An 18,102-nucleotide genomic window follows, 5' to 3' on the forward strand; every position below is an offset into this window, starting at 1 on the left:
TCACCATTTCAGCATACTTTTGCCATATTTTGTCAATAATTTTGCATCTTCACACAATAACCCAATAGAGCAGTGCCATGGTCACTGAGATGGGTGACTATCAGAAGAAAAATGAATTCTATTATAAGACTCTGTGTGAATTAAACAATAACATTTATTGACCATCTTCTTTGTGTAGGTACTGTAGTAGAGGCTTTCAGATATGTTATCTCACTTAATGTCACAAAAACCCCTTAAAATAGATATTATTGTTCCTACTTTATATAGAGAAATTGAGGTTCAGGAAGTTAAAGAGATTTGCCCAAGCCCACATATGGTGGAGATACATGCAATGCAGGTATATATCAGCAGGTGTATAACAGCCATCAAGTCTGGAACTAAATATACTCTAAAAGCCCAATCCACAATAAAAGAGACGAAGCCCTTCTCTGGGTCTCTCTTGTAATTCCTGTCCCTTTCTCCACAGTGTTTCTCATTCTCACTCAAGTCTGCCATATCCATTACCTACACTAAGTTATTACCCACAAGCACAGCTAATGCAGTATTGGTCTCAGTCTGTGGCTGGATTCCAGAGATGGTGGGAGAGGGTTAGACTTAAGTTACCTGCAGAAAATTTGCCCTCTGCTCCACAAATCACAATGGCTTTTATTGTATGGTCTATTACAGCTTTCTGTAGTCCTTCTTTTATGTCACGGAGTAAAGTCGTACTGAAAGAAAACAAAATACATGAAGTAAATCAGTCAGAATTAAATTCCTACCATTCAGAGTGTTTTCCTTTCCTAAAAATGAAAAATTAAACACACACATAATGGATAAAAACTGTAGATACTTCTCAATAAAGCTTCCAACAAATAATATATGTGTCTACTATGACTATTAAATTTGTTCTACAAATAATATATGTGCCTATGATTAATTAAGCACTGACCAGATTAAATTAATCCACTTTTTAAAAATGTAATTTTCCTGCACTGTGCTTTCACTTTGACCTCTTAAAATTGACACCAACCAATTTAAAAATATTATTACATGTCTTGTATATACTGTACAAGGAGTTATCCAATACTTGTACATAATTTATCATGTAAGGCGCACTAAGATGAGTGCTGTAATAAAGGTACGAAGAAAAAGTGATGTTGAAGTTCAGAGAAGGGTGAAATTACTTTCAGTTTTTCATATTGTTAAAATATAAGAAAATTAAATGAGAAACAGTCTAGGAGCTGTGGCAGGGGCTGTGAGTTACCTCAAATATCCATTCCTCTCCATCGTCTTCATAGTATTAAAACACTTGGTTTTTACTTGAATATATGTGATATGGTTTGGTTCTTTTTTTTTTTTTTTTTTTTTTTTTTTTTTTTTTTTTTGAGACGGAGTCTTGCTCTGTCGCCCAGGCTGGAGTGCAGTGGCGCGATCTGGGCTCACTGCAAGCTCCGCCTCCCGGGTTCACGCCATTCTCCTGCCTCAGCCTCCTGAGTAGCTGGGACTACAGGCGCCCACCATCACGCCCGGCTAATTTTTTGTATTTTTAGTAGACACGGGGTTTCACCGTGTTAACCAGGATGTTCTCGATCTCCTGAGCTCGTGATCCACCCACCTCGGCCTCCCAAAGTCCTGGGATTACAGGTGTGAGCCACCGCGCCCAGCCTGGTTTGGCTCTTTATCCCCACCAAAACTTCATTTCAAACTGTGATCCCCACATGTCAGGGAGGGACCTGGCGGGAGGTGATTGGATCATGCCAGTGGTTTCCCCCTGCTGCTGTTCTGTGAGGGAATTCTCAGGAGATCTAGTGGTTTATAAGTTGCAGTTTCCCCTGCACTCACGCCTCTCTCCTGCCACCTTGTGAAGAAGGTACTTGCTTCTCCTTTGCCTTCCACCATGATTGTAAGTTTCCCCAGGCTTCCCCAGCCATGTGGAACTGTGGTCAATTAAGCCTCCTTCCTTTATAAATTACCCAGTCTCGGATATGTCTTTATAGCAGTGTGAAAATGGACTAACACAAAAATATGGTTGCCCAAAATAAAGACTATATTTTCCAGCCTGCTTTATAGTAAGGTCTGCACAAGGAACTAAGTTCTAGCCAATGGGATGGAAGCATATTTGGTATATGCAACTTTGGGAAAGAGTTCTTAAAGATTTGGGTATGCTTTTCCCTTTTTCTTTCCTCCCTACTCCTGGCACCAGTGATGGTTAGATCAGGAGCAGCCAGCTTGGATCAGGAGGTAGAAGCTATGTATTGAGGATGGTAGAGCAAGAGATAGACAGAGAAAATAATTGAGGCTCCTATTGATTGTGGAGCAGTTGTATCATTCCAGGGCACTGCTGTGAGAGAAATTAGCTTTTTATTGTCTAATTCACTATTATCTTGACTATTCTGTCAGTGACAGCCAAGCGTAATCTTAACTAAGATAAGTTATAAAGGCAAGATAGTGGAAAGATAGGGCACGTAGCAGATTTTGCCAAGTTTTAATAAATGAGGAAGTCATCCGCAGAAGAGATAGCTAAAACCAAGACTGAATGAGTCTACCAAAGGAAAAGAGAGCTGAGGGCAGATCCTCTGGATATATCTTCATTTAAGAAGTGGGACAAGCTCAGCAGAGTGATTCAGCAAGTGAGCTCAAAGTCACAAAGACCAAGAGAGAAAATTCGTGAAGAAGGAGGGGATTAATAAGTACCAAGCAATAAGAGAATCTAGGGCAAGTGGTGAGGAACTGCTTAAAGGAAAAACCACAGAACCAGATTCCAATCAGTTTTGCCTTGGAATTCCAAGTATTCTGGGTAAAATCTCTGTTCTTTAGTATACAGGGTTAAAAATAAATTTTAAAACAAAACAGACAAAAATAAACTTCTGTAATGGCCATATTGTTAAGACCAACAACTATTAGTTAAAACCCCAAGAAATAAAAAGGATACTTGCCCTTGTTTATAATGATTCCCTTTCACCTAACTACTTTTCACCTCTTAACCTAGATGAAATCAGACAAAACCTCTTGCCTTCAGCTGGTTAATCAGAAGCCAAATCTGATCATGAAAAGCAAATTCAGAACCATTATATAACATCAATAAGTCCAAAAGGCACACATTTCCTTCTGAATAAACAATGCTTACAAAACTAGCCAAAATTAGCTCAATCAGTGTCACTGAGGAGAAGAAACCAGCTTTTCCCATTTTAACCTATCTTCCTTTTTTATGTTCATAATTTTGCAAATATCAAAAACAGGAAAAAAATGAAAATAGCTATAACAGATACACACTTTACTAGATTCAAGCTGACAGAGAGAGTCATAGCAATGTAAAGGCCGCAGAAGTTATGAAATTATTTTCTCCTGTTAATACTGTCAGGCATGAAGAAATAGAGTCTGGAGTAGAGACAGCATTTCATTACTACTGACCAAAACTCTTCAGCTTCTTTGACTATAGGAGGTCTTTCCTTTTTTTTTTAAACAGTTTTTTTTTTTTAAACCAAAAGTCATCAAATCAAGTTTGTGGCTTGTGACCAGGATTTTTTCAAAGAAAAAGAAGAGACGAGAAAATAGACTATATCAAACAATATACCAAGTAAGGATAGGTTTTGTTTTAGGAAACTGCTTTCGTTACGTGTTTGTATGTAAGTGTGTCTTGAATTGCTATGTAAAAACGTGAGCTTTCTTACTCTGTGGATTACAGTAAAGCAATAGTGTGAAAGCCATTGTTCTGGGAGACAGGCCTATTAATCAGGCATGTCCTATACTTATAAAGAGGGCTGGTGTTTATCTGAATGGAAGCAAACATGGCTGGCTAAACTAGCAATGAAGGATTTAAACTATTTGTTTTGGGGAAAAAATTTATATGTGTGTATGTGTGTGTGTGTGTGTTACACTCAAGTAAGAATCTCTCAATCAGCTAGGAAGAGACAACTTCCCATATAAAATTAGAAATAGGAAGGAGAAAAGGAAGAAAGGGAGGAAAGAAAAAGTGTAAGAAAAAAATTGAGGAATCTGTTAAACTTGAGGAACTCCTAGGATGTCCATTTCTACCTAAAAAAGTTCAGAAGACAGACAAAAAAGGGCAGAGAAGTACTTATTCCCAAGTGGAGAATATCTTCTTGATGAAACTGAAGTGGGTCCTGAGTAGCAGGGCCTGTTTTTGGGGCTTGAACAGGTCTTCTGACTAATAGGAATGATAACTAACATCTATTAAATGCCACTTTATAATTTCCAGCTGATTTAAACTTCACAACTTTATGAGGTAGGCCCTAACATTTCTCCTGCAAAGAGGATGGGGGTGGCACAGGTGGTTGCATGGGTGGGCAAGGAGAGCAGGTTAAATTCCAGAAATATTAAAAACAATTGTCAGAGGCTGGGCACGTGGCTCATGCCTGTAATCCCAGCACTTTGGGAGGCCGAGGCAGGTGGATCACGAGGTCAGGAGATTGAGACCATCCTGGCCAACACGGTGAAACCCCGTCTCTACTAAAATACAAAAAATTAGCTGGGCGTGGTGGCACGCACCTGTAGTCCCAGCTACTCGGGAGGCTGAAGCAGGGGAATCACTTGAACCCGGGAGGCAGAGGTTGCAGTGAGCTGAGATCACGCCACTGCACTGCAGCCTGGCGACAGAGCAAGACTCCGTCTGAAAACAAACAAACTAGCTTAAAACAAAACAAACAAAAAAAAACAGTTGTCAGAAAATATTCCTAGTCATGGGTATTAGAGTATGGAACTTTTCCCCCTAAGGTCCTAATATCTAGCAATTCTAATCAGTATATAGACCAGTCCAAAATGGACATGTAATCATATTACTTACATTTTTCTTTGTCAAAACCAATATAACAGATATTTTGCTTTTTATTCTGGGAATGGCAAGTTAGTAGACATGTCATCCTTATGTGATTTTAGTCCTGCATTTTTGACATTATTAAATGCAATAATTCATATTGAATTAATATTAATACTAATGATAAATCAAATCCAATGACAGTAGGATTTTTAAATTCTATTAAAATTAGCAGGTCTTCTCATTTCAGTCTCTTTGCTTCAGCAGCATGTTATAAGAATTTTGACCAAAGACCTTTCTCTCTATGCTTTATATATTCTTGATAAATTATAATTTCCACTAATCTTATTCCCTGTGGATAGGTAATTCTTTTTCAAGGCTGACGTATAACTACTTTTTTTAAGAGATGTAGAAGGACCAAACCAAATAACTTCATTACTTTTCAAAAAGGCAACATTGATCTCACTTTTTAATGTTTTAAGTGCACCACACAAGGCAAATACTCCCCAGTGAGAAAAAGAAGATAAGGTGCAATTTTTCAGAAAATGCTATTGCATAGGCTTAGTGTGATGTGAGTCTTTCTTGGAAGCACCAAAGTCCTGAGGTTTAAACAAATCAGGAGAAATAATTTTGCGTTTCTGGGCCAGGGCAAAATTCTGCTTTAATCACTGAGCTGGCATTAGTGGGACTTTTAACATTAAAAAAAAAAAAAAAAAAAAAAAGTCCCACTAATGCCAGTGATTGCCCTATTCCTAAAGCTTTTAGCCAAACATTGTAAGGACAGCCTGGACTCAAAGAAGGGGAGTGAGGCTGGATCAAAGTCCAACATCAAACTAAGTTAAGACCTTTGGATTAGAAAGTCGGCCTGCACACTGGGACCTGTTGTGGGGTGGGGGGAGGGGGGAGGGATAGCATTAGGAGATATACCTAAAGTTAAATGACGAGTTAATGGGTGCAGCACACCAACATGGCACATGTATACATATGTAACTAACCTGCACGTTGTGCACATGTAACCTAAAACTTAAAGTATAATAAAAGAAAAGAAAAGAAAAAAGTCGGCCTGCAAAGCCAAAGTTGCAAGTAAGCAGGAGGGCTCCGCATGAAGGAACAGGTCGAGGCCAACTCCCTAAGTGTTGATCTGTCTCAGCCTCAGCCTCAGTTTCCTTATCAGTTAAACGGGGACGAGAGTTCTCTGCGAAGATTAACCAAGCTAACCTAGGTTAAAAAAAAAAAAAGAAAGAAAGAAAAGAAAAGAAAAAAAAGCTCCTGGCATGTACCAGTTGCTCAACTCTTGAGTGTCCTTCTCAGTTTAAACCGGCGGGGAAAGTCAAAGCCTCCGGAGCCAGCGGGCGGCTAAGGCCCGCACGGTTCCCGGGCTGGAGGCGACCGAGCCCGTTACCTGATCGCGTTGACCGGCGGGTTTCGGAGGCGGATCAGCGCCAAGGCATTGTGCAGCCGCGTATACTCGGCCATGTTTCCTCTATCACCGAGGGCACCTCTGCCTCTCGCCGCCAGGCAAAGCCACTTTTCCGGGCGCGCCCGGCCTCCACCAGAGGAGGGACGCCGGCTGGGCCAATGCGAGCCAGGGCGCCGCCTCCCGCCGCGCCTCTTCCCACCCAGCCCTCCTCTCCCGAGACCCCACCCGGCGCTCTACAGACGCTTGTCGCTTTCCCTTTATTAAGTCCCATGCTGCTCCCACCACAAGGTACAGCAAGGAGAATGATGGAAAACAGGTGTAATTGCCGGCAAGTCCAAGTTTGCAACCCCTTGGCCCATAGGGGCTGGCTACTAAGGACAAGTTCTGAGTTCGCTGAGACGGGCAAGCTGTCCTCATCGCAGTATTCATCTTCATGATCTTTCTGAACAGGGACAGATACCTGGGGCCCTGACAGTTATGTGATATTGATACACATCTGGAACACATAAAATACACATTGTTCATTTCACCTAAATGAGTAGGGTACTAATGAAACAGCCTTTGCAAAAATTCTAACAGTGAGAAAACTATGGCAGTCAAAGAGATCTGATTTAACCAACCCCATCTTGCCTTTAGCTGCCCTTAATTATTCCTGAGCTTAGGCCAAGTTAACTTTGGGAGACATTTGGTTTATAGTTTAAATGATAATAGCCCTTCCCCAAAACTCAACTGCCTTTGTAAAGCTAACTGAGAGACCACCAGGCTAGGAGGATAGAGGAGCGTGAATTCTCTCTGCTAAGGTGTAGACATAGACCATTGCCAGCCATTATTCCGGAGGCCACCAGATAGACAACTTCCCCATTTACTCCTAAAGGGAACATTACTATTGTAGAACCTAAGTTTGGCCTTTTGAGATATTTTTTCACGTTTTATGCATGCCTGACACTGATGGCTCCACCTGGACCAGTCAACAGGTCCTGCGGCCCCACCCACAAGCAACTCAGTACAAGAGGATAGCTTCAACCGCCTATGATTTCATCTCCAACCCAACCAGTCAGCATTTTCCATACCCTAGCCCCTGCCCACCAAACTACCTTTGAAAAACCCCTAACCTACTAGCCTTCGATGAGATTGATTTGAGTAATAACTCCATGTCCCATGTGGCGTGGCCAGCATCACATCAATTAAACTCTTTCCTTACTGCAATGCTGTGGCCTTCCTGAATTGATTTTGTTTGTGCAGCAGGCAGGAAGAACCCATCCAGTGATTACTCTAACATCAACCAAATACTTATATAACATTGTTACTAGAGGAGGGTCTGGACTGCAAGTTGTCCAGGTTCTTGGCGTTTTGAACAAAGAATTGGACGAAACACACAAAGCAAGGGAAAAACAAAGCAACAGAAGCGAATATTTATTGAAAAGGAAAAGACACTCCACACGGTGGGAGTGGGCCCAAGAAAGAGGCTCAAGGGACCTTGTTACAGAATTTTCTGGGGTTTCAATACCCTCTAGAGGTTTCCCATTGGTTATTGGGTGTACGCCCTATGTAAATGAAGAGGACGAAATGAAGTTACGAAGTCATTTACTCAGTGTACACCCTATGTAAATGAAGAGAATATTTCCTGTCATAGCTGAAGTGTTTCCATTTGATTTAGTTCTAGAAAGTCTTTAGGTTCCCTGCCTTCAGGCCCTATACTCCTGCCTTAACATCTTTTTTTTTTTTTTTAATTTTTATTTTTTGAGACAAGAGTCTCGCTCTGTCGACCAGGCCGGAATGCAGTGGCACTATCTCAGCTCACTGCAAGCCCGCCTCCCGGGTTCACGCCATTCTCCTGCCTCAGCCTCCCAAGTAGCTGGGACTACAAGCGCCCACCACCACGCCTGGCTAATTCTTTGTATTTTTGGTAGAGATGGCGTTTCACCGTGTTAGCCAGGATGGTCTTGATCTCCTGACCCTGTGATCCACCTGCCTCGGCCTCCCAAAGTGCTGGGATTACAGGCGTGAGCCACCGCACCCAGCCCACAACATCATTTTTATTTGTCTTACAATCACATGCAACTAGTGAAACTGTTATGGGTGGACGGTGTCCAGGTTCTTGGCGTTTTGACCAAAGAATTGAAAATGCAAAAACAAAGCAAGGAAAGAATGAAGTAGCAAAAGCAGAGATTTACTGAAAATGAAAGCACACTCCACAGGGTGGGAGCAGGCCTGAGCAAGTGGCTCAAGGGACCAGTTACAGAATTTTCTGGGATTTCAATACCCTCTATAGAGGTTTGCATTGGTTACCTGGTGTATGCCCTATGTAAATGAAGGATGATGGTTGGGTGCAGTGGCTCACACCTGTAATCCCAGCACTTTGGGAGGCCATTGTGGGCAGATCACAAGGTCAGGAGTTTGAGACCAGCCTGACCAACATGGTGAAACCCCGTCTCTAATAAAAATACAAAAATTAGCCCGGCGTGGTGGCACATGCCTGTAATCCCAGCTACTCAGGAGGCTGAGGCAGGAGAATCAGTTGAACCTGGGAGGCGGAGGTTGCAGTGAGCTGAGCTTGCACCACTGCACTCCAGCCTGGCAACAGGCGAGTCTCCATCTCAAAAAAAAAAATAAAGAAAATGACAATTTAAATGTTTAAATGGCCCATCAGGTAGCCAAATGTACCTGAAGCTTTGATTGTAAACCAAACATTGGTTATAAACTATTTTAGCAATTTATAAGTCAGCAAACCGGTATATATTTAATCTGGATCATTTTATCTTTTCCATGATGAGTCATGGAATGCAGAAACTTTAATAACAAAAGCTTTAAGGACTCAGGAAGAACAAAGTGGCCATCTTGGTTTTCCATGAGTCCATGCTTAACACTGGACTTATGTCCTCTTGAATACTAGTTGTTTCTCCAATTTAGGTGCATAGCACTGATAACTAATGGGTTTTCATAGCTAAGTTGAATTAGACCATGGAGTTCAAATGACTTTAAATAGTGATAGTTAAAAACACTATTGACAAGGAGATTTGGTTATTTCTGTGGTCTACAATAACATAATAATTATGATTGATAGCATATACTCAGACATATTAGAATTTTAGAAATTCCATAAAATTTTGGAACATATATTAATATCATTCACTAATATATAACCTGAAGATGATTAAACATTATTTTTTATTTTCACAATGCTTCCCATGTAACTAAACATATCAAATAATCCTGTTTACCTCTCTTTTGGATGGTTCACGGGCCTGCTGTAGCATCTCAAAGTTTGAGGTCAGAAAAGACAATTTTGAAGCTGCAATTTGATTTTGGGAAGCTTGTTAAATGTTTATAAAAATTTACATTCTCATGCCTTCTCATTATATTTTACCATTCATTCAACCAGTTTGCACAAAGAGGGGCCAGAAGTCCAACTGGTAAGAAATTCTTACCCTTTTGCCGGCATGTCAGCTTTCTTGAGTTCTCTCTCCATGAGCAGCCCTAGTGACCCTGCTCAACTGTATGCAAACAAACACATTGCTATGAATTAAGAATATTCACAAACAATTTACAAATTTTGAAGAAATTAGGCAGAGAGAGAGAAATATGACTCAAGTTCTATTTACAAAAGTATACTCAATACACTTAAAGTATCAAGAAGGCTAATATCCAAAAAGTTAGTTTAAGGTTAAAAAGCTTAGTGTGCTCCATCAATTCCTGTGAGCTCGACAAAGGTAGCCTAGGAATTCCAGATAAATGGAACAAATGATGACTTGGTAGAAATGCATAGAAAATAAAATAACTATTCACAGAACCAAATAAAAGCCTTCCACTAGAAACTAAAACAACAAACAAAAAAATGGTTTTCTATATATGCGACCACAAGCAAAGCCCGGAGGAGAATAAACAGCAAACAAATGAAAATTAGAAGCAAAAACAAACAGGAACCCTACCCTAAATTTTTCCTACTCAATCTACCCTGGAGGCTACAGTGTTACTCAGGGCCCCCAAACACCCATATAATGAATATTTTATTCCTGATACACCATTCAATATCCTTAAGTCCACCAATATCATCATACATCCTGTACAATCAAGAAATTCACTCTAGGCACATGACCAATAAGTACTCCAGTGCCAGCACTATCCACGCAAAACAGTAAACGGTGTGAAGCAATGCATGCATGTATGTGAAATTTAGCTCCATACTTAACCAGCTTCATGCTTAAGTATATTAAAAAATATACTTATATTTCTTATTTTACTTTAGGCAAGACTAAGAGCTCTAACTATGAAATGTTAATTAGCCAAATATCTCCAATTTTCTATCAGGTTTTAAGGAATATTTTATTATCTAAACTTTTTTTTTCACATTTCTCTCCCCTACTTACTGGTTCCTTACTACATTGTTTCATAAATAACCTTTTCTTTTTTTTTTTTATTATACTTTAAGTTCTAGGGTACATGTGCACAATGTGCAGGTTTGTTACATAGGTATACATGTGCCATGTTGGTTTGCTGCATCCATCAACTCGTCATTTATATTAGGTATTTCTCCTAATGCTATCCCTCCCCCAGGCCACCACCCACCGACAGGCCCCATTGTGTGACGTTCCCCTCCCTGTGCCCATGTGTTCTCGTTGTTCAACTCCCACCTATGAGTGAGAATTTGTGATAGTTTGCTCAGAATGATGGTTTCCAGCTTCATCCATGTCCCTGCAAAGGACATGAACTCATCCTTTCTTATGGCTGCATAGTATTCCATGGTGTATATGTGCCACATTTTCTTAATCCAGTCTATCATTGATGGACATGTGGGTTGGTTCCAAGTCTCTGCTATTGTGAATAGTGCTGCAATAAACATACGTGTGCATGTGTCTTTTTTATTATTATTATACTTTAAGTTCTAGGGTGCATGTGCACAACGTGCAGGTTTGATACGTAGGTATACATGTGCCATGTTGGTTTGCTGCACCCATCAACTCGTCATTTACATTAGGTATCTCTCCTAATGCTATCCCTCCCCCACCCCCTACCACCTGACAGGCCCTGGGGTGTGATGTTCCCCGCCCTGTGTCCAAGTGTTCTCATTGTTCAATTCCCACCTATGAGTGCGAACATGAGGTGTTTGGTTTTCTGTCCTTGTGAGAGTTTGCTGAGAATGATTGTTTCCAGCTTCATCCATGTCCCTGCAAAGGACATGAACTCATCCTTTTTTATGGCTGCATAGCATGCCATGGTGTATATGTGCCACATTTTCTTAATCCAATCTATCATTGATGGACATTTGGGTTGGTTCCAAGTCTCTGCTATTGTGAATAGTCCTGCAGTAAACATACGTGTGCATGTATCTTTATAGTAGCATAATTTATAATCCTTTGGGTATATACAGTAATGGGATTGCTGGGTAAAATGGTATTTCTAGTTCTAGATTCTTGAGGAATCACCACACTGTCTTCCACAATGGTTGACCTAATTTACACTGCCACCAACAGTGTAAAAGCATTCCTATTTCTCCATATCCTCTCCAGCATCTGTTGTTTCCTGACTTTTTAATGATCACCATTCTAACTGGTGTGAGATGGGATCTCATTGTGGTTTTGATTTGCATTTCTCTGATGACCAGTAATGATGAGCATTTTTTCATATGTCTGTTGGCTGCATAAATGTCTTCTTTTGAGAAGTGTCTGTTCCTATCCTTTGCCCACTTTTTGATGCCGTTTTTTTCTTGTAAGTTTGTTTATTTGTAGATTCTGGATATTAGCCCTTTGTCAGATGGGTAGATTGAAAAGATTTTTTCCCATTCTATAGGTTGCCTGTTCACTCTGATGATAGTTTCTTTTGCTGTGCAGAAGCTCTTTAGTTTAATTAGATCCCGTTTGTCTATTTTGGCTTTTGTTGCCATTGCTTTTGGTGTTTTAGTCATGAAGTCTTTGCCCATGCCTATGTCCTTAATGGTATTGCCTCAGTTTTCTTCTAGGGTTTTTATGGTGTTAGGTCTTACATTTAAGTCTTTAATCCATCTTGAGTTAATTTTTGTACACCATGTAAGGAAGGGATCCAGTTTCAGCTTTCTACATATGGCTAGCCAGTTTTCCCAGCATAATTTACTTACTAGGAGATCCTTTCCCCATTGCTTGTTTTTGTGAGGTTTGTCAAAGATCAGATGGTTGTAGATGTGTGGTGTTATTTCTGAGGCCTCTGTTCTGTTCCATTGGTCTATATATCTGTTTTGGTACCAGTACCATGCTGTTTTGGTTACTGTAGCCTTGTAGTATAGTTTGAAGTCAGGTAGTGTGATGCCTCCAGCTTTGTTCTTTTTGCTTAGGATTGTCTTTTAGATAACTTCTGAATTAGACAAAATTATTCTTTTTCTCATAAACAACACAACTTTTTCAGGCACATTTTGTATACAGAATTATGTGTTAACTAGAATTCTTATCCTTAGTAACCTAAAACTTTAATGAAATCCTAAAAAGCAAGAAATCCTGAACTATCAGATATGGGCATTTATAGAAAAGAACAATTATACAATTATACATATTTCCCCATATCACAAACCATTCTTAATTGGAAATGACCCAGATATTCAAAGAACATCCAAAATAATGTTAAGATTTTAATTTACATAAAAAGTTTCCCTAAAACATTTATTCCATTCACTGCACTCAGTTCATTCCCCTTTTTGTTTTTTTTTTTTGAGACAGAGTCTCACTCTGTTGCCCAGGCTGGAGTGCAGTTGTATGGCCTTGGCTCACTGCTACCTCCACCTCCCAGGTTTGAGCAATTCTCCTGCCTCAGCCTCCTGAGTAGCTGGCGTTACACATGCCTAGCCATCATGCCTGGCTAATTTTTGTATCTTTAGTAGAGACAAGGTTTCACTATGGCTGGTCTCAAACACCTGACCTCAAGTGATCCACCCACCTAGGCCTCCTAAATTGCTGGGATTACAGGTGTGAGCCACTGTGCCTGGCTAATTCTTTTACTTTTTTAACAGTTTATCTAGATTACTTCTGTAAACTGAGGTATTAGACATTATCATTTAAAGTTAGTTGTTTCCTTGTTAACCATGTTTTTAATAGCCAGTAAACATCAGGTGCTCACCTAAACCTAAGTAAGAGCCTCAAAGTTAAATACATTGGTATTTTTACCAGTAACTCAGAAGATTTAGCAAATAATATTAAATTACTCTCATTTGTCAAAAAAAAAAAAAAGGCACTCAAACCAAGATCATTTTGTTTTGGCTGGGTTATAGTTTTATAACCTTCTATGCCAAACACTGACATCTCAAAGTATCTAGCAAAGACAAACATAAAATCCAGACCAACATGTATGCTGACAATTCTGAAGGCATACCTATTATAACCTTCTATGCCAAACACTGACATCTCAAAGTATCTAGCAAAGACAAACATAAAATCCAGACCAACATGTATGCTGACAATTCTGAAGGCATACCTATTTTTATTTTATCAATAATTTTAAAACAAACTTGTTTAGTAAATTATACTTAAGTCACATGAATTTGAAATTGCTTAGATTTATTTACTTAATATATGAGTGCTCTTTTACTTATGTCAACTTGGTAGACATCATATAACAATAAGTGTACATACAAATAACCACATCTAGACATGTATACACACACACACACACAAAGATCCAATAGCTTGGAATGCTAGCCATGAGATAGCAATACAGGCTTGCCAGTTTTATTTTGTTTGCCCCAATAGGTAATACAATGCTGTGAACCACAATTTCAGGTAAAGCAGTTTTCACGGCAGTTTGATATTTAAAGGCCAAACCTCCCCAGATTCCAAAGAACACTGGGGCCGAACAGCACCAAAGAGGACCTCACATACTAACCAGTCCTGACCCTGCTTAGAACAGCAGCCCAAAAGCCTGGATACATGCAACTCCATTCCACTTTTCCATTCAACAGCGAACTCCAGATTCCAAACAATATTGGGGCCAAACAGTATTGCAACTGCCAGAGAAAATTCTAAGCAGGGCTTAGTACTAGGCCTCAGAACCTCTGCCGAGGGTGTTTGCTTTGGAGAGGCTGAGGTCCAGAGGATCCCCCGGGGCACCCCCTTTGGGGTCCAATCTGAGTGTCAGACATCTCTGACCTTATGTGGGCACAGGTGCTGCTTTGCATGTTTTCCTTCCAGAGGCAATGCCCTACTCTGAGCTTTCCTTTGGTTCATGGGTATAATCCCCGACTTTTAGCATCCTTATAATTTGATAAGTCTGCGCTTTCCCATGCTTCCCGTTCCACTAGAGTGATAGCCATGAACTGTAATGATAGAACTGGAGGCTGGGTGAGTTTCTCTTGTCCTCAGCTGAGTAGGGTAAGGGAAGAATTTAGCATAAGAAAAGAAGGGTTGGCCAGGTGCGGTGGCTCACGCCTGTAATCCCAGCACTTTGGGAAGCCGAGGCGGGTGGATCATGAGGTCAGGAGTTCGAAACCAGCCTGGCCAACGTGGTGAAACCCCATCTCTACTAAAAATGCAAAAATTAGCCAGGCGTGGTGGAACACGCTTGTAGTCCCAACTATTCAGGAGGCTGAGGCAGGAGAATCACTTTAACCTGGAAGGTGGAGTTTGCAGTGAGCCAAGATCACGCCACTGCACTCCAGCCTGAGTGACAGAACGAGAATTTGTCTCAAAAACAAAAAAAAAGAGGGTTTAAGTCACCTGAAACACATGCGAGTTCACCCTGAGTTGCACCACACATAGTTAGCTATAATTTAAAGGGAATTATTTATAATAGTCTTTTAAGATTGGTCCCCTATATTAAAACAAGATTTTCCTAAGGTATTGATTTGCTCTTACTGAAATTAGAAAAAATTTTACTTTTCAATTTTTTAATCTATTTCCTTTATTTATATTATTTATTTTTTTAGAGACAGAATCTCGCTGTGTTGCCCAGGCTGGAGTGCAGTGGCACAGTCTCGGCTCACTGCAGCCTCCGCCTCCCAGGTTCAAGCAATTCTGCTGCCTCAGCCTCCCAAAGTACTGGGATTACAGGCGTGAGCCACCACACCTGTAATTAAAATTAAAATTAAAAATTTTTAATTAAAAAAATGTTTTTATTTATTTATTTTGAGATGGAGTCTCACTCTTGTTGCCCAGGCTGGAGTGCAGTGGCATGATCTCAGCTCACTGCAACCTCCACCTCCCAGGTTCAAGCGATTCTCCTGCCTCAGCCTACCGAGTAACTGGGATTACAGGCATGCACCATCACGCCTGGCTAAATTTTGTACTTTTAGTAGAGACGAGGTTTTACCATGTTGGTCAGGCTGGTCTTAAACTCCTGGCCTCAAGTGATCCCCCCGCCTTAGCCTGCTGAAGTGGGATTACAGGCGTGAGCCACTGTGCCTGGCCTTTTTTTTTTTTTTTTTTTAATGGAGTTTTGCTCTTGTTGCCCAGGCTGGAGTGCAATAGTGCGATCTCGGCTCACCACAACCTCCACCTCCCAGGTTCAAGCGATTCTCCTGCCTCAGCCTCCCGAGTAGCTGGGATTACAGGCATACGCCACTATGCCCGGATCATTTTGTATTTTTATTAAAGATGGGGTTTCTCCATGTTGGTCAGGCTGATCTCGAACTCTCGACCTCAGGTGATCTGCCTGCCTCGACCTCCCAAAGTGCTGGGATTACAGGTGTGAGCCACTGCGCCCGGCCTGCCTATTTCTTTTAAAAACTCAGAATCACATCTCAGAAGTTCAACTTTTGCCAAGTTTTGCTGCTGTCAGCTTTTTTTCTGCTTGAGAAGGCCTGAGATGATCTTTCCTTCAGCTTTTTTGCCAGCTCCTGTAACTTTCTTTTATTTCCTCTAATTCTAACTATTATGGCCTGATGCTAAAATGTTTTATCTTGAAGGTCTAGAAAAGCAATGTATTCCTGTAGCGTAACTTGATTCTGTACTTTTGGCTTTTCTTGATATGCCAAAATTTTCAATGTAATCAGAAAACTTTTCTTTTCTCTTTTTTTTTTTGAGACAGAGTCTCGCTCTGTCGCCCAGGCTGGAGTGCAGTGGCGTGATCTCGGCTCACTGCAAGCTCTGCCTCCTGGGTTCATGCCATTCTCCTGTCTCAGCCTCCTGAGTAGCTGGGACTATAGGTGCCCGCCACCACGCCCAGCTAAGTTTTTGTATTTTTAGTAGAGACGGGTTTTCACCATGTTAGCCAGGATGGTCTCGATCTCCTGACCTTGTGATCCGCCAGCCTTGGCCTCCCAAAGTGCTGGGATTACAGGTGTGAGCCACCACATCCGTCAGAAAACTTTTCATACTATTCCTTAGAGTCATGTATTCCCCTGCTATCCTCATAACCTTGAACACACTCTTTGTGTGTCTGATTAAATTCAAGCACTTTTATCAAGTTTGACTTCCAGGTTATCTAAATGGGCTTCCCATAAGTAGAAGCAGTCATGCTGCAATAGGTTTTTCTTTATCTTTTTGGTAACTGGCTTAAGAAATAAGATTTTATCATTCCTATGCTGTCTTTATTAGGTTTTTCATTGCTAAAACAAACAAACAAAAAACAAAACAGGCCCAGCACAGTGGCTCATGCCTGTAATCCCAACACTTTGGGAGACCGAGGCGGGCAGATCACCTGAGGTTGGGAGTTCGAGACCAGCCTGACCAACATGGAGAAACCCTGTCTCTTACTAAAAATACAAAAGTAGCCGGGCATGGTGGTGCATGCCTGTAATCCCAGCTACTTGGGAGCTGAGGCAGGAGAATCGCTTGAACCTGGTGAGAGAGGACTAGCTAGATTTCCTAGGCTGACTAAGAATTCCTAAGCCTAGCTGGGGAAGGCGACGGCACCCACCGTTAAACACGGGGCTTGTAACTCAGCTCACACCTGACCAATCAGGTAGTAAAGAGGGCTCACTAAAATACAAATTAGGCTAAAAGCAGGAGGTAAAGAAATAGTCAAATCATGTATCACCCGAGAGCACACAGGGAGGGCCAATGATCAGGATATAAACCCCCAGCATTCGAGCTGGTAGGGGCAACCCCCTTTGGGTCCCCTCTCACTGTTTGGGAGCTCTATTTTCACTCTATTAAATCTTGCAACTGCACACTCTTCTGGTCCGTGTTTGTTCCGGCTCGAGCTGAGCTTTCTCTCGCCATCCACCACTGCTGAGTGCCGCCGTCGCAGACCCGCTGTTGACTCCCACCCCTCCGGATCCGGCAGGGTGTCGGCTGAGCTCCTGATCCACCCAGCAAGGCGCCCATTGCTGCTCCCGATCAGGCTAAAGTCATTGTTCCTGCATGGCTAAGTGCCCAGGTTCGTCCTAATTGAGCTGAACACTAGTTGCTGGGCTCCATGGTTCTCTTCCATGACCCATGGCTTCCAATAGAGCTATAACACTCACCGCATGGCCCAAGGTTCTATTCCTTGTTATCCATGAGGAAAAGAACCCCAAGTCAGAGAACAAAAGTCTTGCTGCCATCTTGGGAGCGGCCGCCACCATCTTGGGAGTTCTAAGAACAAAGACTCACCCTGTAACACTGGGAGGCGGAGGTTGCGGTGAGCCAAGATCGTGCCATTGCACTCAGGCCTGGGCAACAAGAGCGAAACTCCGTCTTAAAAAACAAAAAACCATCTGATATTTAAAAGGGTTAAGGTTTTTACATCCATTTAACTTTCTGTATTGCCTTTGAGGTTTTTTAATTATCACTTATCACTCTTGGTTAAATGTATGACTTATTTTACAATAACCTGTGATTCTGTTTTAATCAAATGTTTTGAGCCTGTTTACATCTTAAACAAATGTCCTCAAAATCAACATCCTAAATTAAGTCTCTCAGTCTTATTACCGGGGCTTATTGAGGCTATAAAAATTAATCACTGCAAGGCTGTAGAGTCTTTCTACAGCTTCTAGTCAGACCATGAACTCCAGTATCACCACCTCAAGCCTGATAATTACATATGCTGGAAG

The 18,102-nt window shown here is 41.2% G+C and overlaps 1 protein-coding gene across 2 annotated transcripts in view; it reads right to left on the minus strand.

Moving 5' to 3' along the window:
* Nucleotides 1-18,102, minus strand: part of EHHADH (enoyl-CoA hydratase and 3-hydroxyacyl CoA dehydrogenase) — a 91,204-nt gene that overhangs the window by 55,992 nt on the left and 17,110 nt on the right. Inside the window, exons 1-2 of one of the 2 annotated variants that reach the window (XM_517004.8) lie at nucleotides 6,156-6,334; nucleotides 604-707 (exon numbers count right to left, since the gene is read on the minus strand). In XM_517004.8, coding sequence (XP_517004.2) covers nucleotides 604-707; nucleotides 6,156-6,229 — 178 coding nt within the window. In that variant the 5' untranslated portion in view covers nucleotides 6,230-6,334. Of the gene's footprint in view, nucleotides 1-603; nucleotides 708-6,155; nucleotides 6,335-18,102 lie in introns of those variants that run through there. The other variant, XM_016942457.4, reaches the window with a different exon arrangement.

This window comes from Pan troglodytes, chromosome 2 (assembly GCF_028858775.2).
Source record: "Pan troglodytes isolate AG18354 chromosome 2, NHGRI_mPanTro3-v2.0_pri, whole genome shotgun sequence".
Classification (NCBI taxonomy): Eukaryota; Metazoa; Chordata; class Mammalia; order Primates; family Hominidae; genus Pan; species Pan troglodytes.